This window comes from Asterias rubens, chromosome 18, assembly GCF_902459465.1.
Source record: "Asterias rubens chromosome 18, eAstRub1.3, whole genome shotgun sequence".
NCBI lineage: Eukaryota > Metazoa > Echinodermata > Asteroidea > Forcipulatida > Asteriidae > Asterias > Asterias rubens.
In genome coordinates, this window is record NC_047079.1 from 2,162,600 (window position 1) to 2,188,579 (window position 25,980).

Here is a 25,980-nt window from a genome sequence, read left to right on the forward strand (position 1 = left end):
TGATTGGTCGACCGACGTTCCTCAGACAAATCGAAACAAGCCCAGATACGGTAGCATCCACTGAATTTATCCAATTTAAGACGTCTCTCCTTCGTAGACACCCTGAATCGAGACACCGGCTTAGCCCGCGCTGAGGAACTACGCACCTGCATGCTGGATTGGAACATCTGGAGAGTAATCACTGGGCAGGCTCGAGCTCCTACATGGCGCTCGACTTGATGTTGATTTATTCAATTACATCTTTGTATCCAATGAAATCACTGGATCTAAATAGCAGGTACCTGTCTTCATCAATGCGGATAAAGACAGGGGCCCAGGCTGCAATCTATGGGTGCGTTCGTTTAGCTTCCCTAGGTCGACCCCGGCCTGCCCCGGTACGTTCGAATAGCTTTAACGTCTTCCAGGGGTTCACCCGGGTCAGCCCCCAGTGCCCTGCTTGTGGAGTGGGTCAGTTGCGGGTGACCCGAAGTACATGCCGTCACCACGAGAGGGCGATTGTGATCGTCCAATGAGCTCTTGTCAGGGGCTCACCCGAATGAGCACCGCGGGGTCGACCAAGGGAAGCTAATCGAACGCACCCTATGTAGGCGGCAAACTGTAAGAAAATACGTAGAGGGCGCTGTGGCGTTGTGGTGTTATATAATAGACCTTTTCGCAAATACCGGGGTGCGCGCGCAAAGCTTGGAATTAGGTCACTGTGGTCTTGCTGGTATCCAAATTTGATCCATATAAAATATCCCACAATCCACCTCATTCAACAGTCAGCGCTTGTGTATTGGTATTTGCGATAAGGTCTATTGAGAATATACTTACAAAGCGCCCTCTATGTATAAATTTATCAAAAATGTACAATGTGAGGTGTTGGTTTTGTGTGTGCTCGCGAACACCGTTTTCATTGAAACCAGGGGATGAGAATTACAAAGCGCCTTCTTTTGCTTCTATTTACTACAAACGTACAGTGTGCGGTGTTGTTACCCAGGCTACAATGCCGGCTATACCTCTTTCGGCCCCTGCCCCCTTTCAATGTTTGTTCCGACTGCCGGTCTTCTGCGTTACATTCAACATTGAGAGGGGGGAAGAGGCAAAAGATACAATGTTTATTGTTAGTGGGAAGTGGACAGGGAATGGTTTAATATAACGTAGGAATGGGTGGACCAAGCATTTTGACCGGGATTGTAGGCCCCGTTGTGGAGGAACACAACTCGTCTTATATGACTGGCGACCAAACATGATGTCTTATTTTTGCTTCCGAAACACTGCAAACAAACGAAGTGACCCGGCTCCTCCTGCCTTCCCCAGGCTGGTAGGGGCCGCGGTTAACGAAGAGCAGGAGTGTATCGATTTTTCCTCCGATATCCTGATATCAATACGGTCTGAAGCAGATTGAATCAAGAGAGGGTGCTTTCAGAATTAAGAAACGACCATGGTCACCGCTCACTGTAAGAAGAGGAAACCAGCTCCAAGGGACAAAATCTCCTGCCACTCGCAATTCAAGGGCCACGCGCAATTCTCCAGGACTAGGCGCCCGGATGGGTTGCCGGTGTCTCAGTGGAATCAGTGCTGCCGGAGATTCTTTCCCCTGTTTGAGAAACTAACATGGGCTGAGTGAGGTTGTTTAACAGAGGGCGCTATCACAAGTAGTTTGTAACAAAATCTTATATTTTATGGAGATTGCACTGTCTTATTCTTATCAACTTTTGATATGATGAGGGCACATCTCAAAACTTGTCCAGCTTTTACTTTCATAACTCTTGGTTTAACGTTGAAATTAGACACAAGATGTCAACTTTCCCATAGGACCAGTGTAGTACAGTGCCTGCCAGAATACTTCAAGAATGTACAAGGTCGCACTTGTTGTAAACAAGGTTCACATGGATGAGGGGGAGGGAATTTTGGGAGAACATAATCTCCTGACACACCTGCCAAAATTGGGGACAGAATCTCTGGGGACAGATTTCCATGAAACACCGGCCCAAGGCGGAATCTTGCGTTACGTGTTAAACAAGAGTACTTAATCAAAATCACTTCAATCTCATCATCAATTGTTAGTTAATATGTGACCCTTGGAATAGGTACGTGCATGAAACGGCAAGTCTGATAGTAGCTCTTTAGTTTTATTGAGATCTGTAAACGGTGAATCTCTTGGGTGAAGACACACAAAGACGTCAGTTTAGATCTTCGGCCCAAAACAGAATGATCGTACAAAATATACAATAATAATTACATAAGCTAAACTTTAAAAGAATAAACAATGAAACGATAAAACAATACCCGCGGTTCGTGCCAAAATTATGGACGCGACCGCCATCTTGGATTTCAGGCAATTTAACAGTGACATGCAATATAAACAGGTTATTTCCAATCCCAGATGCAATGATGAAAGAAACTAAAGGATTTCCAAAATGTTACGTTAAGTAACACTGCTAAGATTTTTAGGAAAGTCTATAGAGGTAATAAATAGTTCTAAACATCGCAAGTCAATAAATAGCTAGCCTGATGTTGCAAAAGCAACCAAATATCCACTAAAGTCAACAACATTTTATAAACAAAATGAGACTTGAGGATAGTCCTTATTAAATACCAATTAAAAATAATCTAAGTAGTAATTAGGAAAACATTTAAATGCAAAATATAACAAGATCTTTACCTATTGGGTGAAGACACACAAAGACGTCAGTTTCGGTCTTCGGCCCAAAACAGAATGATCTTGACCCCGAAAGCAGCCCGCAAAAAGGGCGCTAGCCATGCAATTAAGGCAAATGATTACGTAACATAAAAACAAATGTGGGGGGTTCGCATCGCACCCGTGACAAATAGTAAATAAATTGCAATCGCTATGTGTTCACTTGATTATTTTTGCTCCGTTGAACATTTTTGCTTCCCGAAAAAGCATTTGTATGTTTCAGTGGTAGTAGACTCTGAAAAAACAAAGAATACAATTGGAAATCAGTTTAAAATTACCCTTTAAGGGCAAAGGCATGACACATTAGTTAACTCCCGAGCACAGGTGAGTCTTTCCGCTTGGTGTATCTTAACATTCTTAAATTAACAAACCCGTGAACATTTTGAACTCAATTGGTCGTCGAAGTTGCGAGTAATGGGAAAACACCCCTTGTCGCACTAGTTGTGTGCTTTCAAATGCTTTCAATTCGAAACCTCAACAATTCGAGAAATTGCTTCTCAAAAACTAGGTTTCTTCATAGAGATCCGTTACTTACAATGCTGTATACTATTGCTCATTACCAAGTAAGGTTTTTATGCTAAAAATTATTTTGAGTATAAATTACCAATGGTGTCCAGTGCACTCTACTATATACATTGTCATTGAATTTCGATTTCGGAAAAAAAAAAACACTGAGTTAGTGTTCGTAAACATTACGTCAAAAGAGTGGTTAACGAAGCACGAAAGAGAACCATCTGAACAGTATATATATTGCGTACACAGTTCTTTCTTTGATAATAAACTTGCACTTTAACTCACAATCATCAGGGAAGTACATCAATTGAGCGGAAATAGAAGGAAACTGGCCAGAAACTTCAGGAAGCAATCACAAAGTGCAACCCAGTTGGGCGGATATACATGTGAAAATACCATACCATTGAAGCATGTACAAATTGATCTCCATTGGTAACATACAGCCTCATACGAACCAATGATAGAGTAAGTCACTGCTTTCAATCACTGACTCACCATTGGTATCCATTCAACATACAGTATCATTCAAACCAATGGTAGAGTAAGTCACTGCATTCAATCAGTGACTTTAACACATACACAATGTAATGTAGAGTTTTACACCATTGGTATCCATTCAACATACAGTATCATTCAAACCAATGGTACAGTAAGTCACTGCCATAAATCAGTGACTTTAACACGGTATTGATCCACAATTGTAACATACAGCCTCGTCCAAACCAATGGTAGAGTAAGTCACTGCAATAAATCAGTGACTTTAAGACGTATCTATGATTGGCTGCTCATCGATTGTCAATCAAACCCGAAGTAGACTGATGAGCACTTCAATGAAAATACAGCAGTATTTAAACGCGCTGCACCAGCAGCAGTGTTCATAACAACTTTGCATCAGAAGAGAGGAACTGAGAAGGTTTGGACTACAAGAACACATCATCAAGGTAAGTGTTCCTCATTCTACTGCCGGACTCAAGCTTTCGTTTCCAGATACAAGTAGTGGGTTTAAGGTTAGCCTATTGCAATGCGGTTGCAGTTTTTGCTCCAAAAGGGCTACCACTCGATACAGCTGATATTCTCATGCAGTGGCTAAGGTCTCTTCTCTCCTAAAGCTCTGCCATCTTAGTGAACTGTGGTAGTACTGTGATTGTACACAAACATGTGCACCCAGTTGCATATCCCTTTGAAACCATGCCGTAATTTCCTAAAGTTTTTCTTGCGCTACTTGCAGAGGTCTGCAACAATGTCTTGTGCAAAACTTTTGCTATATTTTTTGTCCACTACATTGTCAATACTTTAACTGTGCGCGACGTTCTGCTCGTTTACAACATTGTGTAAAGAATGGTAACAACAAATGATGAGATTGTTGATTTTACATTGCATTATTTTATAAAAAATGTTTTGTTTTTATTTTTTTATTATGGGCGGGGGATATTTCAGACTGAACATTGTACAATATGAGTACCCTATAAGGTGTTGATTGTCTTGTTACAGCAAGGGGCAACCGAAGCAAGGCGGGTGTGCCGTTTGCTCCAAAGGTTTACAAAACTATTTAACCGTCACTATTTATGCGACAGTTGTTCTGTATTACTAGGGTAATTGTCTTGTTTTGAGGCATTCTGTTGCACATCTTGCAAGAATGTTACAACAGAATTGGCAAAATTTACACAATTTAAACGTTAACAAACAATGACAAACAGATAAACTAAATTGATGGTACGCATCAGCAAGACACACCGTACAAAACAAGTGTGACGTCAAAGGGTTAAGGTTAAACACGTGACACTGTATAGGGTCCGTGATTTGTGTTGTAAAACATTGGGTTTCGCCCATTTTCTACATCAAACTTAAACATTGGTGCGATCAGCAATCGTTGATGTGCTGAACACCTTTTAAACGCTTCTTAAACACACTCCTAACATAAAGTAAACGGCTGATGCGTCAAACTTAACGCATCATAGTAAAAACGAAACGCTTGACGCGTTTAGTTTGACGCATCAGCCGTTTATAAATGGGCAAAAAACATTGCTTTCAACACAACTAATTGGCCCCATACATTGTTACGTGTTAACCCAATACACCCTTTGACGCGTTCGAAAGCTGTTACAGAACCTAAAAACTTGTTTTTGTTTACAGTGCAGTTGTTGTGCGTTTTACAAATGTCTTCACCCTTTAGGAAATGTGATTGTTTGTCTTTGTACCAATTTTTGTGTTGTTATGAACAGTTTTGTGATTGAGTCGGTCAGCTAATTAATCGCCTGCAATTTGTTAGAAGCGTGACGTATAGCTTTTTAAGCGAAAAATCTCTATTCATACCTCCTGCAAATGCGAATGCGAATATTTACAAATTTTGACGTCACAAAATCGCAACGTTTAATTCGCATCAGTTGAAATGTGTTCAATCCCTGCAAAAACAGGGATGTGGCTTAAACATTCGTATCCCATTCGCGTTCGCAGGAAGTACGAACAGGGCTATATAATGCCGATAATTTATTGCATGCATAGCTGCGCTGAAATCATCACTTTTGAAAACGAGGTCATCTCAAAACTAAATTCTTGTCAACGAATTCTTCAAAAGTATTATCTCGACAACAGTGTCCTAGTTTTGGGTGGTTAAACAAGTCATCGACCTGGTGCTAACTGGCTCACACTATGACAAAAAAGGGTTACTGCAAGCAACGTCGAGCTGCATATTGCAATTTTGAGTTTGCCGCCAATCAACGTGTTTTGCCGTCAATTGTCGCTGACGAACCCGCTAGTGACCGCAGACGGTCGAAATTATCAGTCGTGTCCGTCGGCAAAGTTGTGACAGCAAAACAAATCATTGTGATTGCGTTCAGATTTCGTTAGAGAACGCAACCCTCATTTTGTTGACGCAGATGGCCGCAATTATCAGTCGCATGACATTTCCATGCCGTGCGATTCCGCCTATTGACCCAATTCACCTGACGTCATCATCAAAATAATCTTGGAGGCGCCATTTTGGTGGTCAATGTCAACGTGTGTTGTTCAGAGAAGTGCGCATTTTAGGCGACTCTGCGTTTACACGTAAATCTATTGACCACCAACATGGTGAGCGTGGCATCAGTCGCCGCGTGTGACGCGCGTGCATGGGGTCAATTGCATATACCTATGGTCAATTGTCGTTTTGAGTTCGTCACAATAGACCCGTCCCATGAAATATGTAAATTACACATAGCGCGTGCGCACTAACGTTTTGGTTGGCAAAATGAGGGAACATCGCGCTGTTTTGTACACGGGCAATGGGTGACGCAGACGCAATTGCGCGTCTGCTTAGTGCACAACTCTATGGTGTTTGCCAACCAACATGGTTTGTACGCACGCGTGAATGTATTAACATATTTCATGGGAAGGGTCCATTTCGTTGGTGGTCATGATGTCTGATGAGTGGATGACCAGAATATTGTGAAGAGTGGGAACGCCAAACTCGACTTTATATACAGCCTACACACAGAGGTTTTGATGTCGGCAAATGAGTCACGTCATCGTCGCCGCAACCCACCGTCAGCCACCGTTCCTTGCCGTATCCCAGTCCGCTGCCAGCCGTCTGACCTCTTTCCTGTTGTCGCTGAAGGTCGTTCCCAACCGTCAGCCAATTTTGTTTTTTCCCTTTTGCCGCCAAGGTCTTGGGATTTTCACGTTCTTCACTTTCCGTTTGGTCTTTGCCGCCACTAAATGAGCCAGCCAAAGTCTGGCTTACATAGTAGCGACAGGCGTGACTAATTTGCAGCCATCTGTGGTCGCTAGCGGATTCGTCAGCGACAATTGACGGCAACACACGATGAATGGCGGCAAACTAAAAATTGCGATTCGCAGCTAAACGTAGCTAGCCGTAATTGTCATAGTGTGAGCAAGCCTTAGCAAAGGAGCAAAAATAAAAACAATTTGAGGTTAACTCTGGGTTCCACCCTTACCCTGTTATCCCAGTCAACTGTTTTCTCGTACTCTTTTGTTGTAAACATTTGTGATTTGCTGGCAAAGTAGGTAAACCGTGAACAATATGATTGATAACTCAGTTGGAGAGTGCCGATAAATGAGGGTCACAGGTTCACTTTCCACTTTTGACAAACTGTCTTTGCTCAAGTCAAAATCACTGTAATTAAGAATAAGATTCGGAATATAATTAGTAGAAACTACGTTAAGTGGATCAACTCAATAAGTTACCACGTAGAGCATTGAGTTGATCCGTGCTGAACGAGACGCCATACTTGAACTTTGCCAAGTCACCAGCCTAGTCACCAAACGTGTTGAAAAGGTACGTTGATGTAGTCATGCGAGTATGATCAAAACTGATGTTGATGGCCACAATCGGCCGAAGACTCAAAAGTACGGATTTAGCTGTGGGTTTTGTTCAGGTCAGTTTTGTTGCCTGAGTGGCTCCAAGTGACGCCACATGATCGCCGAGTAACGTATTAGGTATCATATGTATGGATCGAAACTGTGATGTCTCAAATTGGTCTTTCAATAGTAACAACATAAAATTCATTTATAAAGTCAACCTCCATTGTTCTTGGGTTGCTCTAGTCATCGTCAGTCTCCTGACGATGACTACAGCAACCTAAGAACTGACTCCGCGGTAGTAATAAGTAATAGTCCCAGCCTATTTCTATTCCATCCGCCCAGGTAATAGTTAATAAGCAGTACAGTTCTTTTCAGAACTGACAAGTCTCCCGAGCACCCGAACAATCTACTCCGCGGTAGTAGCATTAAGCAAGACAGTTTTCTAAGAACAAACTCTACCTGGCAAATAGATACACACATGGTGTTAAAGGCGCAAACCAAATTATATACAACAGACCTGTTATCATTCGCACCCGTAGAGTGGCAATCCGACGAATAATACACAATAATGACATCGAAGTCTTATCTAGCGCTTGTATCTACCAACAAGGTACTCAAGGCGCTGAGTATAATTCTACCAACTATCAGAAAGATAACTTATTGTAGTGATGAACTCGAAGAACTCGATGAGAACCATTTATGTAGCACCTAAGAAGGAGTTACAAGGTGGCACGGCGTACACAGCAGCCAACACCAGGTGAACCCCTTCACTTTTCGATAAGTGCACTGGGTTCCTTTACATACGTTATACACAACACATGGGACCGACGGCTTTACTTTCCTAATGACGAAGCAATAAGTGTCACGGCTCGGGAACGGACCCTAACTCTACTGATCAGAAACACCAGAGTTTGGTGCTCTAAACCGTTCGGCAACGACACTTCTGTTGATAATAATATCAATTATAAACAGTTTTAACACTCTAAAGGCGTTCTCATTTAGTTGCTTTCAAAAAGACCACAACATTTTCGAAAACTAATGTCACAGTTAACCCCATGCAACCGTGACGCGAAAGAAAGTTTGCTAACTCTAGAACAAAAGTCTCTTCGACAAGATATTGTATTTACAATTATTTTACATTTATTTACAATCACTGGGGACACTGCCCCATTTCTGGAAAAAGTACACTGAATAACTATATCTTTGATTCTACGGAAACTAATCAATAAACTCAAAACACTTCGTCTCAATCTTGTCAAATAAAGCTTATGACTTCAACTCTGACTTCAACTCCGACCAAAATGTTCAAAATATTGGGTGAATAAAATTGGCCCACCGTGAAAATGTCCAAAGGTTAAACTTTCCTCCGGTACCAATGTCTTGCTCCACTCTTCTTCTAACACTTTATGTAGGCACGTGTCATAGACTCTCCTGCCTTCCTTTCTGTCGCCTCAGAACTTCCAATAACGCTTCTCACTCTATGAGGGAGGGTATAGTCCCTTTAAACTTCTAGGAGAGGGTTAGATTCCCACCTCAATATCATGGCCATCTATAAAATAATTATTAAAACAAATAAAATAATGCCTGATGCTCTCCTTCATTTTGATAAATACACATGCACTTCTCAAACAATTTTTTTGTCTGATTTCTTCTTCTCAAAAAAAATGGTGAACTACAAATTCAGAGTATTCAAATTACAAAGCTATTCAAATCCAATGCTCCATTAATACAGCATGAAATACACATTTCCAAGAACAATTTAGTTTCAAGAATTCTGCTCAATTAGAATCATTATCCTCAAAAACAATAAGCAATATTTCAATTTACGATTTTCTCCTTGTTTCCAATCTCAAACTGCCGATCTCTGCCACCTCAGTTCTCTGCCAATCAATTGCTTAAAATAACAGCCTGAAAAATCTGTTTCTGATTAAGCATTACAATTGCAGTAAAAGAACAACCTCAAAGGTTGTAATTGTAGCGCGACACTGTTGAGATATAGGCACTTCAATGCCACTCCCTAAAATATTGCATACCACAAGGAAAGGGAAGGCACTGACCTCTGCACTCCTATTAAAAAACCAAGTTACAACATTAGCATAATAACAAGAGTTCAAAGCCTTTGGGAGAAAAATACATACTCATTAGTGTAAACTTAAACATACATATTCATTAGTATATCTGCTACTGCAAAACAAACACCATACATTAGAATGGGGGGTAATTTTGACAACTAACTAAAGCTAACTTTGTTTATAAGTCCAGTTCTTTTGAAAAAAAAGTGATTTCAAAATAAAATTAACAACCACTTCATTTACCGATTTAGTTCATCAAACTTAGAATTTAATTCGGTTAGTAAACTAATGTACCATTTTATCCTTACGGGCGAATACAAACAAAGTTTGGACCAACTGACACATGACCAACCCTCCCAGCTACGAAAACAACATTGCTATAAATGTTGTAATTGTTTGTTTTCCGTCTGTCTTTCAACTTACAGATGAAGATTACTATAGCAGTGGCCATTGTCTTGGCTTTTATGCAAGTTTGGTTATTGGTAGCTACAGCAGCAGTTTCACCTGATCCGGGACTGACGTGTAACTCCTGCTGCCAGGGCCCAGCCGGTATACCGGGAATCCCCGGATCTAATGGAAACCATGGTCAAGGACTTGTAGGCCCGAGAGGTGATGCAGGCTCCCCTGGTGAGGTAGGTCAACCCGGGGCTAAAGGAGACAAGGGGTCAGTTGGACTGGATGGTGAGCCAGGCGCTAAAGGTGATCATGGACTGCAGGGAGATCAAGGACTCGGTCAACCAGGGAAACAAGGACCTCAAGGTCTGCCTGGGATGAATGGTCTGAAGGGGGAGAGAGGTGAACCTGGACCAGCTGGAGAGACTGGTGAAGCAGGTGAATGTAGTACGCGACGGTCCGCCTTCACTGCAGTGAGGAATACCCCCTTCAGCCCTCCATCCCCCAATGATCCTCTGCCCTTTGAAGAGTTATTGTTTTCAGAGGAAGGGACTGATTTCAACTTGAATAACGGCACGTTTACGTGTAATGTGCCTGGGGTATACGTATTGATGTTCTCAGTCCTGAAATCACCAAGCGGGTCGTACCTATATGTCCACCTGAGGAAGAACGGTAACAACATTGTTAAAGGGCTTGTACATGATACAGGTTATCATCAAGTGAGCAGCAGTGCAGTGATTCCCCTGCACTATGGAGATCAAGTTCACTTAGCTGTAAACGGTCCAGTATATAGTGACGCGTCTTTTACTGGATTCCTGCTGTACGAAATCTAAATCAAACATACAAACACACGGAAACGTATTACTGTTTTATATAACGCTTTATGTGTTTCGAAATACAATAATCACCCAGTTAATTGTGTTTAGATGGGGCAGTTTGTTTAGATGAATATAATAAATTAACAGTTGTTTTAATGCATGTAGGACAATTACTTGATTAAAAACGTTATGTTTTAGAGCGTGGTATTGCAAACGTGTTTATTGTGGCGAAAACATTAAAATGTGTTGTTTTTTCTGTCACGTTAATAGTGCGATAAATATCAGTTCATCTTTTTTTTTTTTTTTTTTTAATCACATCTTCGGGAAAATTTTATATTTCTACTGTAATTCCGAGGGTGCAATGATGAGTCCTTGAAACGACTCTGCGACATTCATTTTCCAAAATGAAACTACGCAATAAAAAACCGACAGTTTAGTTAATAGTATATAAAAACAACTGTAACTTTATATTCCTTGATGGAATTCATTATGGCCGCCGGTTATGCCCGCAATTTTTATTCAAACATTTTAAATTGGTGGAAAAGGCTGTACCCTGTTGAAGCAAAAAATACAAATAATTCACCTAACAACTGGTAACAGTTGTCTTATGTTGATATCTTATGATATTAAACAAAATAATGATAACTTCTGATCAAAAGGTCATAGCGTTTTATAGTTCCTGGAAAACATTTCTTTTGTGTCTTCCTTTCCCAAACACGACGGAGAAATATTAAGGGAAATAAACCTGGGACGGGGAAACAACCCGGGACGGAGAAATATTAAGGGAAATAAACATGGGACGGGGAAACAACCCGGGACGGAGAAATATTAAGGGAAATAAACCTGGGACGGGGAAACAACCCGGGACGGAGAAATATTAAGGGAAATAAACCTGGGACGGGGAAACAACCCGGGACGGAGAAATATTAAGGGAAATAAACCTGGGACGGGGAAACAACCCGGGACGGGGAAATATTAAGGGAAAAAAACCTGGGACGGGGAAACAACCCGGGATGGAGAAGTATTAAGGGAAATAAACCTGGGACGGGGAAACAACCCGGGACAGAGAAATATTAAGGGAAACAAACCTGGGACGGGGAAATAACCCGCGACGGAGAAATATTAAGGGAAATAAACATGGGACGGGGAAACAACCCGGGACGGAGAAATATTAAGGGAAATAAACCTGGGACGGGAAAACAACCCGGGACGGCGAAATATTAAGGGAAAAAAACTGGGACGGGGAAACAACCCGGGATGGAGAAGTATTAAGGGAAATAAACCTGGGACGGGGAAACAACCCGGGACGGAGAAATATTAAGGGAAATAAACCTGGGACGGGGAAATAACCCGGGACGGAGAGATATTAAGGGAAATAAACCTGGGACGGGGAAACATCCCGGGACGGAGAAATATTAAGGGAAATTAAACCTGGGACGGGGAAATAACCCGGGACGGAGAAATATTAAGGGAAATAAACCTGGGACGGGAAAACAACCCGGGACGGAGAAATATTAAGGGAAATTAAACCTGGGACGGGGAAATAACCCGGGACGGAGAGATATTAAGGGAAATAAACCTGGGACGGGGAAACATCCCGGGACGGAGAAATATTAAGGGAAATTAAACCTGGGACGGGGAAATAACCCGGGACGGAGAAATATTAAGGGAAATAAACCTGGGACGGGGAAACAACCCGGGACGGAGAGATATTAAGGGAAATAAACCTGGGACGGGGAAACATCCTGGGACAGAGAAATATTAAGGGAAATAAACCTGGGACGGGGAAATAACCCAGGACGGGGAAAATAATATTATGAGACTGAATTTTTTTCAGAACAGGGATAACAGGCAGGACATGGGCAACAACTATTGCAACTGGGTGTTATTTTCAAACTCAGGGGCTGCTAAACGAGGCGTTATCACCCTTTTGTTAGATTACCCCCAGATTAGTGGGGATTAAGGTCATATAAATTGGTCCCTTTGTGCCTCTACCTTGACTGGCCAGCCTGGGTTCGGTCATGAATATGCGTGTGACGAAATGCAGTGGTTTGCATTGACCCGAAGATAATACGTGCTCATTACAGCCAAGTAATACCTTCAGCTCAATACCTCGCGTACACCGCGGTACAACAAGGTATTACCGCATGTTAGAATACGAGGTCCTCCCTAATGTGACAGTTAAGTGGTTATAATGAGGTGTAGTTTTGTTAAAGCATAAAAACGAGAAGAGCAATCTTAACATGGATTCGTTCTCTAATTGGTTCCCTAAGTGATGGGGTAATAATATGTTCTCTCAAGGGTGTGGAACGAGCTGCACTAGTTTGTAGTCTTTGAACTCTGTCCAATTCATATGACGTTGCACCAAATAAAAGGAGATTGCCATAGTCAATACGAGAGAGGACTAAAGCTCTGACAACATGATGGAGGGTATCCTTATCCAGATACCGTTTGATTCTCCTTAAGTTACTTAATTGAAAATGTTTTGATTGGCAGAGGCTGGAAACTTGCTCGATCATTGTCATATTATGAGAATCAAATTTTATTTTGCTGACAGAATCAGTAGGGTCGATCGATGTATCAGTTTTATTTTCATTGAGCTTAAGCTTGTTAGAAGTCATAGTGTCCACTGCCTTTAAAGTTATATTTGTGGATGCAACTTACCTCCTCTGCCGAGTATTGGACTACCACGATCAGCTGCTCCTCCTATAGAGAGTACATGGCTATGGTCGGCAGTTACAATAAATAAAGTCTCCATTTCATTGGTCATTGACATCGCCTTGGCTACAGCCTTATCCATTGCAATGGTATCATGCAGGGCGTGGTAGGCTAACCCGTAATGATGCGCATGGTCAAATCGGCCACCTTGGTGTATCAATTCAAGATAGTATGATTTATTTGTGTTTGAATTATTTCCATTTTATGAAATATCTGGTAGTGTGTCTTGTTCGTGAAGAATGTTCACGCTGTCACCATCTTGGTCATGTTCCTTGTTTCCATAATAGTAATGAACGCTAACATTCATTGCGCAAACATGGCACCAGCCTCAGTTTGGTTACAATGGAGTATAAAGTCAAGATGGCCACACCGTGATAAAGGTCTATAATCACGCTGTCGCCATCTCGGTCATGTTCCCTGTTTCCATAACAGTAATGAATGCTAACATTCATTTTGCAAACATGGCACCAGACTATTATTTCGTCCAGCCTAAGTTTTGTTACAATGAGTTTGAATGGAGTAAAATCAAGATGTCCACACCGTGATAAAGCAACATCATAGACGGATTTTTTGTCAACCAAGATTCGAAAACTAGGAATATAAAGATAACAAACGATGGCCCTAGTTTTTAAAAATGATTGTTTACAACCAAATTACAAGTTTGCAGAATAGTCTACTTTGGTGACAAAATCTAGTAGGTCGGTTGCATGTTTGCTATATTATTCGGCCGCCCATGCCAACCTGCGTGGTCTTGTTATCAACAATGAAAATACATACAATCTGTGACTGGACAACGGCATCAAAGAGACAATGTAAATACTCCATATAACGAGGTTTCAGATTGTCAATGATTTTCTAAGCCTCAAAATTAAGAGGTAGGGCCTATAACGATAACCTCTTGTGAAACAGCAGCAATGACGCAAAGGGCTCATGTAGTCTTGTCCAAGGTCTTTTACGCAAGCACCGGCTCGCTACTATGAATTCAAGAACTGCATAGTTACTATACTGCACGGTATATTACAGTACTTAATACCGTGGGGTCGAAGCATGGTTTTTCGAGGTTCTCGTACCTCATACAACGAGGCTGCAACTAGACTCGGTATCAAGTACTGTTGTACCGTGCGGTATAGTATCTATGCAGTTCGTGAATTCAGAGCTGGCCGGTGCTTGCGTATAGAGGCTTGGACAAGGCTTGGGCTCATGAAACTAATTAACCAACACTCTACAAAAACCAGAAACCTGTATGTTGTAATAATAACTTACCCTCAACCATAAGGAAGAACCCGTCTTTGTCCTTCTGAAGTATCTCAATTGCCTTTCCTACCATCTCAGACAATGAGGGCTCACCCCCTACGTCATTCATTCGGTTACCTTCAAATTGCATATGACTGGGCTCAAACAAACCTAAAAGGTAAGCAAACTTATTATAACTGTCAAACAAAAGTTTCAATATTAAATCGTCCTGGCTATAGTTATAAAGTTCAAACCTACGCCTTTTCACTTTTCCTTGAATAAATCAGATAGTCAAAGGTTTCCTCCCTCCCTATGAATGCTCCCTATTAAGACGGACACGTAATATTATTGTGATATAATTTAACAAAAAAATGAGTGCAAACAAAGTAATGTAATGATGTACAACCAATAATTTTAGGTTTGCTTGAATATAAAACGTGTTAAAGACACTGGAGACCTTTGGTAACTGTCAAAGACCAGTCTTCACTTGGTATATCTCAACATATGCATACAATATTACAAACCTGGAGCGCGTTTTGGCGACCCTAACCAGAAACATGTTTGAGCTTTGGTTATTGGTCGAGCGTGTTCGGTCGAACCGCTGTTCCGACCAAACCGTAACCGACTTGTTGGCTCGGTTAGGCTTGGTTTTAAGATGGCGGACTCTAAAAACTAACGGAAAACGTACTGAAATTCTTTTTAAAATGAAATACTTTGAAGCATAACAATTAAATAATGTTGATAAAATTACAAAGACTAAGTTCCATTCCTCGATAATAAAATGACGGCAATATATTTTTAGAACATAAATTTCCAAGAGATGTACCTACGTCATGAACTGTTTCTGGTTACCGACCCGTTTTCGCGTAGCTCTCTGAAATTGTTTCGGTCAGTGAATTTGACGTCAGCAACTTGTTTCTGGTCATGGTCGCCAAAACACGCTCCTGTTAAAATTTGAGCTCAATTGGTCCTCGAACTTGCGAGTTAATAATGAAAAAAAAAACACCCTTGTCACACGAAGTTGTGTGCTTTCAGATGCTTGAATTCGAGATCAACGGCACCTAGCCCAAAGCTCCAGCCAAATATAAAGTGACACAACCTTCGATACCAAAATGAAACCCTCTACTAAGCCAACATCCTAGACCTATTTACATAAACATTTAGCCCAAGATTTATGCGGCGCAAAGGTTGTAGGCACAATCATATTCCGAACGACATGCCTTGGTTGGCTGTGCCATACAGACGATTGTTCGTACTTGTTCAAATTGGTACATAAAACAACAACTCACCTAAAAGGTTGTCAGTGAGTTTCAAGTGGATTGACGTCTTTAAATTGTTCCAAATTCCACACGTACTTGCTGTTTGTCTTGTCTTTACCTGCTTGCCATTCGTCTTAAACAAAACATATTGTAAAACAACTAGTGAAACAAATCCTTGCTTGATTGTTTCAATTCGTAGTATATAGCAAGAGCTTCATGTGACCGAAACTAAATTAAATGCTGTGGAACTATAAAAAAAAACATCTATAGAGTCAAGGTTTGATCAACTGAAACTACTTCTACAAGAACACAAAATTTTAAATAACATAAACAGACAAGAATAATTATAAGGTAAATATATTAATTACCATTAAAGACACTGGACCTTATTAGTAATTGTCAAAAACCAGTCTTCTCTCTTGGTGTATATCAACATTATGCATAAAATAACAAACCTATGAAAATTTGAGCTCGATTGGTCGGCGAAGTTGCGAGATAATAATGACAGAAAAAAACTCCCTTGTCACACGAAATTGTGCGCTTTCAGATGCTTAATTTGGGGCCTTCAAAATCTAATTATGAGGTCTCGAAATCAAATTCGGGGAAAACTACTTCTTTCTCGAAAACTACGTTACTTCAGAGGGAGCCGTTTCTCACAATGTTGTATATACCAACCTCTCCACATTACTCGTTACCAAGTAAGGTATGCTAATAATTATTTTGAGTAATAACCAATAGTGTCCACTGCATATCGATAAGTTCGTCTGGATTGTTGATGATCATAAATAGAAGATTCGTTTTTACATACCAAAATTATGACGATGTTACTAAACATATAATTGACAAAGCTCCTAGCTTAGGAGTGAAACGTAACTACTAGTACTAAATTATATGTAAAGTATGAGATTTTCAATATATGAACGAGTCCTTTATGTCAAAGAGGTTGCCCAAGATGGGGACAGAATCTCCGGGGACAGATTTCCATGAAACACCGGCCCAAGGCGGAATCCTGTGTTACCTGTTTTTTTAAAACATTCATTTGATTGTTTTTGATTTGTGTGGTTTGTATTGATTGTTTTTGCGCCATTGAATATTCTTGTTTCCCAAAAGCATTTGTGCGTTTCGGTGGTAGTAGAATCTGAGAAAACAAAGAATACAATTGAAAATCAGTTTAAAAATACCCTTTAAGGGCAAAGGCAGGACACATTAATAGGTAACTTTCAACCACTAGTGAGTCTTTCCACTTGGTGTATCTCAACATATTCTTAAATTAACAAACCCGTGAACATTAATTTGAGTTCAATTGGTCGTCAAAATTGCGAGAGAATAATGGGAAAATCACCCCCGTCGCACAAGCTGTGTGCTTTCGGATGCCTTCAGTTTGAGACCTTAACAACTCGAGAAAATACTTCTTTCTCAAAAACTAGGTTTCTTCAGAGAGAGCCGTTTCTAACAATGTTTTATACTATTAACATCTCTCCATTGCTCATTACCAAGTAAGTCTTTATGCTAGCAATTCTGTTGAGTAATTACCTATGGTGACCAGTGCCTTTAATGTTGCTCTGTTGGTGGCGCACTCTACTATAAATACATTGTCATTGCATTTCGATTTCGGAAAAAAACACACTGTTTTAGTGTTAGTAAACATATACTTCAAAAGAGAGGAAGCACGAAAGAGATCCATCTGAACAGTATATATATTGCGTACACAGTTCTTTCTTTGATAATAAACTTGCACTTTAACTCACAATCATCAGGGAAATACATCAATTGAGCGGAAATAGAAGAAAAACGGCCAGGAACTTCAGGAAGCAATCACACAGTGCAACCCAGTAGGGCGGATATACATGTAAAAATACCATACCATTAAAGCATGTACACATTGAGCTCCATTGGTAACATACAGCCTCATACGAACCAATGATAGAGTAAGTCACTGCTTTCAATCACTGACTCACCATTGGTATCCATTCAACATACAGTCTCATTCAAACCAATGATAGAGTAAGTCACTGCTTTCAATCAGTGACTTTAACACATCCACAATGTAGTGTAGAGTTTTACACCATTGGTATCCATTCAACATACAGTATCATTCAAACCAATGGTACAGTAAGTCACTGCCATAAATCAGTGACTTTAACACGGTATTGATCCACTATTGTAACATACAGCCTCGTTCAAACCGATGGTAGAGTAAGTCACTGCAATAAATCAGTGACTTTAAGACGTATCTATGATTGGCTGCTCATCAATTGTCAATCAAACCCGAAGTAGACTGATGAGCACTTCAATGGAAATACAGCAGTATTTAAACGCGCTGCACCAGCAGCAGTGTTCATAACAACTTTGCATCAGAAGAGAGGAACTGAGAAGGTTTGGACTACAAGAACACATCATCAAGGTAAGTGTTCCTCATTCTACTGCCGTACTGAAGCTTTCGTTTCCAGATACAAGTGGTGGGTTTAAGGTTAGCCTATTGCAATGCGGTTGCAGTTTTTGCTCCAAAAGGGACACCACTCGATACAGCTGATATTCTCATGCAGTGGCTAAGGTCTCTTCTCTCCTAAAGCTCTGCCATCTTAGTGAACTGTGGTGGTACTATGATTGTACACAAACATGTGCACCCAGTCGCATCTCCCTTTGAAACCTTGCTGTAATTGCCTCAAAGGTTTTGTTTCTCGCGTTTACACTTGCAGGTGGTTTTGGACGAGGCAATTTTTACGCTGGTTTTCAGTGCAATGCCTTGTTAAAAAATTTGACTTCAAGTTCTTATCCATGGATTGACATAAACGGCGCTTGACTTTCTGCTCGTTTAAAGCATAGTGTTTAAAGATAATTATGGTCAAAAATGTATGGCATTGCATTGTTTGACGTGACCATTGCATTATTGTATATATAGTAATTAGGTAGACTATTTCAGATTGAACATTATACAAGATATGTACCTAGAATAAGATGTCGATGTTCTTTTTGGAAACCGAGGGGGCAATAACCGAGGCAAGACGAGTGTATCGCCTGCTCAAAAGGTTTTAAGATAATCTTTACACTTTATCCTTTAACCTTGGCGGGCCACGGTTAAGGGGACAGTTGTTTTGTTTAACCAGGGCAATTGAGTACTTTTTTTAAGGCATTACATTGCCATGTTGCGAGATTACAACAAAATTGGCAAAATTCGACCCAATTTAACGTAATAATGGCAAACATAAAAACTAAAATGGTGGTAAGCCTCAGCAAGAAACACCATAAAAACAAGTGTTTGGGTTCTGTAACAAATTTCGAACGCATCTAAGGGTTTCGGTTAAACACGTAACATTGTATAGGGCCCATGAGTTGTGTTGTAAAACATTGGGTTTCGCCCATTTTCTACATCAAACTTAAACACTGGTGCGATCAGGAATCGTTGATGTGCTAAACACATTTTAAACGCTTCTTATAAACACATTCTTAACATAAAGTAAACGGCTGATGCGTCAAACTAAACGCATCATGGTAAAAACGAAACGCTTGACGAGTTTAGTTTGACGCATCAGCCGTTTATAAATGGGCAAAAACCATTGCTTTCAACACAACTTATTGGCCCCATATACTGTTACGTGTTAACCCTATACACCCTTTGACGCGTTCGAAAGCTGTTACATAACCTAAAAACTTGTTTTGTTTACAGTGCAGTTGTTGTGCGTTTTACAAAATAATGTCTTCACCCTTTAGGAAATGTGATTGTTTGTCTTTGTACCAGTTTTATTTTTGTTATGAACAGTTTTGTGATTGAGTCGGTCAGCTAATTAATCGCCTGCAATTTGTTAGAAGCACCGTTATTGCCATGATGTTTAGCTTTTTCAAGCGAAAAATCTCTGTCCATACCTCCTGCAAATGCGAATGCGAATATTTACAAATGTTGACGTCACAAAATCGCAACGTCTAATTCGCATCAGTTGAAATGTGTTCAATCCCTGCAAAAACAGGGATGTGGCTTAAACATTCGTATCTCATTCGCGTTCGCAGGAAGTACGAACAGGGCTATATAATGCCGATAATTTATTGCATGCATAGCTGCGCTGAAATCATCACTTTTGAAAACGAGGTCATCTCAAAACTAAATTCTTGTCAACGAATTCTTCAAAAGTATTATCTCGACCACAGTGTCCTAGTTTTGGGTGATTAAACAAGTCATCGGCCTGGTGCTAACTGGCTCACACTATGACAAATAAGGGTTACGGCAAGCAACGTCGAGCTGCATATTGCAATTTTGAGTTTGCCGCCAATCAACGTGTTTTGCCGTCAATTGTCGCTGACGAACCCGCTAGAGACCGCAGACGGTCGAAATTATCAGTCGTGTCCGTCGGCAAAGTTGTGACAGCAAAACAAATCATTGTGATTGCGTTCAGATTTTGTTGGAGAACGCAACCCTCATTTTCTTGACGCAGACGGCCGCAATTATCATTCGCATAGACCTTTTCGCAAATACTGGGGCGCGCGCGTAAAGCTTGGAGTTAGGTGCATTGTGGTCTAGCTGGTATCCAAATTTGATCCATATCTATCCCACAATGCACCTCATTCAACAGTCTGCGCTTGCGCATTGGTATTTGCGATAAGGTCTATGACATTTCCATGCCGTACGATTCCGCCTATTGACCCAATTTACCTGACGTCATCATCAAAATAATCTTGGAGGCGCCATTTTGGTGGTCAATGTCAACGTGTGTTGTTCAGAGAAGTGCGCATTTCAGGCGACTCTGCGTTTACACGTAAATCTATTGACCACCAACATGGTGAGCGTGGCATCAGTCGCCGCGTGTGACGCGCGTGCATGGGGTCAATTGCATATATCTATGGTCAATTGTCGTTTTGAGTTCGTCACAATAGACCCTTCCCATGAAATATGTAAATTACACATAGCGCGTGCGCACTAACGTTTTGGTTGGCAAATTGAGGGAACATCGCGCTGTTTTGTACACGGCCAATGGGTGACGCAGACGCAATCGCGCGTCTACTTAGTGCACAACTCTATGGTGTTTGCCAGCCAACAGGGTTTGTACGCACGCGTGAATGTATTAACATATTTCATGGGAAGGGTCCATTTCGTTGGTAGTCATGATGTCTGATGAATGGATGACCAGAATATTGTGAAGAGTGGGAACGCCAAACTCGACTTTTTATACAACCTACACACAGAGGTTTTGATGTCGGCAAATGAGTCACGTCATCGTCGCCGCAACCCACCGTCAGCCACCGTTCCTTGCCGCATCCCATTCCGCTGCCAGCCGTCTGACCTCTTTCCTGTTGTCGCTGAAGGTCGTTCCCAACCGTCAGCCAATTTTGTTTTTTCCCTTTTGCCGCCAAGGTCTTGGGATTTTCACGTTCTTCACTTTCCGTTTGGTCTTTGCCGCCACTAAATGAGCCAGCCAAAGTCTGGCTTACATAGTAGCGACAGACGTGACTAATTTGCAGCCATCTGTGGTCGCTAGCGGATTCGTCAGCGACAATTGACGGCAACACACGATGAATGGCGGCAAACTAAAAATTGCGATTCGCAGCTAAACGTAGCTAGCCGTAATTGTCATAGTGTGAGCAAGCCTTAGCAAAGGAGCAAAAATAAAAACAATTTGAGGTTGTCTCTGGGTTCTACCCTTACCCTGTTATCCCAGTCAACTGTTTTCTCGTACTCTTTTGTTGTAAACATTTGTGATTTGCTGGCAAAATAGGTAAACCGTGAACAATATTGATTGATAACTCCGTTGGAGAGTGCCGATAAATGAGGGTCACAGGTTCACTTTCCACTTTTGACAAACTGTCTTTGCTCAAGTCAAATCACTGTAATTAAGAATAAGATCCGGAATTTATTTAGTAGAAACTACTTTAAAGCCATTGGACCCTTTCGGTTCAGAAAAAAAAAAAGTTCACAGATTTACAAATAACTTACAGGGTTTACAGAAGGCAATGGTGAAAGACTTCTCTTGAAATATTATTCCATGAAATGCTTTACTTTTTGAGAAAACAGCAAAACAATATAAATTCTCGTTAACGAGAATTACGGATTTATTTGAAACACATGTCATGACACGGCGAAACGCGCGGAAACAAGGGTGGGTTTTTCCGTTGTTTTCTCCCGACTCCGATGACCGATTGAGCCTAAATTTTCACAGGTTTGTTATTTGATATAGAAGTTGTGGTACACAAAGTGTGGGCCTTGGACAAACTGTTTACCGAAAGGGTCCAATGGCTTTAAGTGGATCAACTCAATAAGTGACCACGTAGAGCATTGAGTTGATCCGTGCTGAACGAGACGCCATACTTGAACTTTGCCAAGTCACCAGCCTAGTCACCAAACGTGTTGAAAAGGTACGTTGATGTAGTCATGAGAGTATGATCAAAACTGACGTTGATGGCCACAATCGGCCGAAGACTCAAGAGTACGATTTTAGCTGTGGGTTTTTTTCAAGTCAGTTTTGTTGCCTGAGTGGCTCCAAGTGACACCACATGATCGCCGAGTAACGTATTAGGTATCATATGTATGGATCGAAACTGTGATGTCTCAAATTGGTCTTTCAATAGTAACAACATAAAATTCATTTATAAAGTCAACCTCCATTGTTCTTGGGTTGCTCTAGTCATCGTCAGTCTCCTGACGATGACTACAGCAACCTAAGAACTGACTCCGCGGTAGTAATAAGTAATAGTCCCAGCCTATTTCTATTCCATCCGCCCAGGTAATAGTTAATAAGCAGTACAGTTCTTTTCAGAACTGACAAGTCTCCCGAGCACCCGAACAATCTACTCCGCGGTAGTAGCATTAAGCAAGACAGTTCTCTAAGAACAAACTCTACCTGGCAAGTAGATACACACATGGTGTTAAAGGCGCAAACCAAATTATATACAACAGACCTGTTATCATTCGCACCCGTAGAGTGGCAATCCGACGAATAATACACATTAATGACATCGAAGTCTTATCTAGCCCACGTATCTACCAACAAGGTACTCAAGGCGCTGAGTATAATTTTACCAACTTTCAGAAAGATAACTTATTGAAGTGATGAACTCGAGGAACTCGATGAGAACCATTTATGTAACACCTAAGAAGGGGTTACAAGGTGGCACGGCGTACACAGCAGCCAACACCGGGTGAACCCCTTCACTTTTCGATAAGTGTACTGGGTTCTTTTACATGCGTTATACACAACACAAGGGACCGACGGCTTTACGTTCCTAAGGACGTAGCAATAAGTGTCCCGGCTCTAAACCGTTCGGCAACGAAACTTCTGTTGACAATTATATCAATTATAAACAGTTTTAACACTCTAAAGGCATTCCCATTTAGTTGCTTTCAAAAAGACCACAACATTTTGGAAAACTTATGTCACAGCTAACTCAATGCAACCGTGACGCGAAAGACAGTTTGCTAACTCTAGAACAAAAGTCTCTTCGACAAGATATTGTATTTACAATTATTTTACATTTATTTACAACCACTGGGGACACTGCCCCATTTCTGGAAAAACTACAATGAATAACTATATCTTTGATTATACGGAAACTAATCAATAAACTCAAAACACTTCGTCTCAATCTTGTCAAATAAAGCTTATGACTTCAACTCTGACTTCAACTCCGACCAAAACGTTCAAAATATTGGATGAATAAAATTGGCCCACCGTGAAAATGTCCAAAGGTTAAACTGTCCTCCGGTACCAATGTCTTGCTCCACTCTTCTTCTAACACTTTATGTAGGCACGTGTCATACACTCTCCTGCCTTCCTTTTTGTCCGTCTCAGAACTTCCATTAACGCTTCTCAATCTATGAGGGTATAGTCCCTTTAAACTTCTAGGAGAGGGTTAGATTCCCACCTCAACATCATGGCCATCTATAAAATAATTATTAAAACAAATACAATAATGCCTGATGCTCTCCTTCAGTTTGATAAATACACATGCACTTCTCAAACTATTTCTTTGTCTGATTTCTTCTCAAAAAATGGTGAACTACAAATTCAGAGTATTCAAATTACAAAGCTATTCAAATCCAATGCTCCATTAATACAGCATGAAATACACATTTCCAAGAACAATTTAGTTTCAAGAACTCTGCTCAATTAGAATCATTATCCTCAATTTACGATTTTCTCCTTGTTTCCAATCTCAAACTGCCGATCTCTGCCGCCTCAGTTCTCTGCCAATCAACTGCTTAAAATAACAGCCTGAATAATCTGTTTCTGATTTAGCATTACAATTGCAGTAAAAGAACAACCTCAAAGGTTGTAATTGTAGCGCGACACTGTTGAGATATAGGCACTTCAATGCCACTCCCTAAAATATTGCATACCACAAGGAAAGGGAAGACACTGACCTCTGCACTCCTATTAATATACAAAGTTACAACATTAGCATAATAACAAGAGTTCACAGCCTTTGGGAGAAAAATACATATTCATTAGTGTAAACTTAAACATACATATTCATTAGTATGTCTGCTCCTGCAAAACAAACACCATACATTAGAATGGGGGTAATTCTGACAACTAACTAAAGCTAACTTTGTTTATAAGTCCAGTTCTTTTGAAAAAAAAAAGTGATTTCAAAATAAAATTAACAACCACTTCATTTACCGATTTAGTTCATCGAACTTAGAATTTAATTCGGTTAGTCAACTAATGTACCATTTTATAAAAATACATAAAAAGTTTGGACCAACTGACACATGACCAACCCTCCCAGCTACGAAAACATTGTTATAAATGTTGTAATTGTTTGTTTTCCGTCTGTCTTTTAACTTACAGATGAAGATTACTATAGCAGTGGCCATTGTCTTGGCTTTTATGCAAGTTTGGTTATTGGTGGCTACAGCAGCAGTTTCACCTGATCCGGGACTGACGTGTAACTCCTGCTGCCAAGGCCCAGCCGGTATACCGGGAATCCCCGGATCTAATGGGAACCATGGTCAGGGACTTGTAGGCCCGAGAGGTGATGCAGGCTCCCCTGGTGAGGTAGGTCAACCCGGGGCTAATGGAGACAAGGGGTCAGATGGACTGGTTGGTGAGCCAGGCGCTAAAGGGGATCATGGACTGAAGGGAGATCAAGGACTCGGTCAACCAGGGAAACAAGGACCTCAAGGTCTGCCTGGGATGAATGGTCTGAAGGGGGAGAGAGGTGAACCTGGACCAGCTGGACAGACTGGTGAAGCAGGTGAATGTAGTACGCGACGGTCTGCCTTCACTGCAGTGAGGAATACCGCCTTCAGCCCTCCATCCGCTTATGATCCTCTGCCCTTTGAAGAGTTATTGTTTTCAGAGGAAGGGACTGATTTCAACTTGAATAACGGCACGTTTACGTGTAATGTGCCTGGGGTATACGTATTGATGTTTTCAGTCAATAAATCATCAAGTGGGTCTTCCCTATGGGTCCAGCTGAGGAAGAACGGTAACACCATTGTTTCAGGGCATGTACGCGATCTAGGTTATCATCAAGTGAGCAGCAGTGCAGTGATTCCCCTGCACTATGGAGATCAAGTTCACTTAGCTTTATACGGTCAAGTATATAGTAGCTCTAGCCATTACACGTCTTTTACTGGATTCCTGCTGTACGAAATCTAAATCAAACATAAAAACACACGGAAACGTTTTACTGTTTTATATAACGCTTTATGTGTTTCGAAATACAATAATCACCTAGTTAATTGTGTTTAGATGGGGCAGTTTGTTTAGATGAAAATAATAAATTAACAGTTGTTTTAATGCATGTAGGACAATTAGTTTGATTAAAAACGTTATGTTTTAGAGCGTGGTATTGCAAACGTGTTTTTTGTGACGAAAACATTAAAATGTGTTGTTTTTTCAACAAATATCAGTTCATCTTTTTTTTTTTTTTTATCACATCTTCGGGAAAATTTTATATTTCTACTGTAATTCCGAGGGTGCAATGATGAGTCCTTGAAACGACTCTACGACATTCATTTTCCAAAATAAATATGCAAAATGAAACTACGCAATAAAAAA

At 40.8% G+C, this 25,980-nt stretch overlaps 2 protein-coding genes across 2 annotated transcripts; both read left to right on the forward strand.

The window, feature by feature from the left end:
- Window positions 1-4,043: 4,043 nt before the first annotated feature.
- On the forward strand, window positions 4,044-10,793 carry LOC117302573 (complement C1q and tumor necrosis factor-related protein 9-like). Its single transcript, XM_033786551.1, has 2 exons — window positions 4,044-4,137; window positions 9,993-10,793. The coding sequence occupies exon 2, from the start codon at window positions 9,993-9,995 to the stop codon at window positions 10,791-10,793; it is 801 nt and encodes a 266-aa protein (XP_033642442.1). The 5' UTR covers window positions 4,044-4,137.
- Window positions 10,794-18,255: 7,462 nt separating this feature from the next.
- Window positions 18,256-25,578, forward strand: LOC117302574 (complement C1q and tumor necrosis factor-related protein 9-like). Its single transcript, XM_033786552.1, has 2 exons — window positions 18,256-18,392; window positions 24,766-25,578. Exon 2 carries the CDS (start codon window positions 24,766-24,768, stop codon window positions 25,576-25,578), a length of 813 nt encoding a protein of 270 aa, XP_033642443.1. The 5' UTR covers window positions 18,256-18,392.
- The last annotated feature ends 402 nt before the right edge of the window (window positions 25,579-25,980 follow it).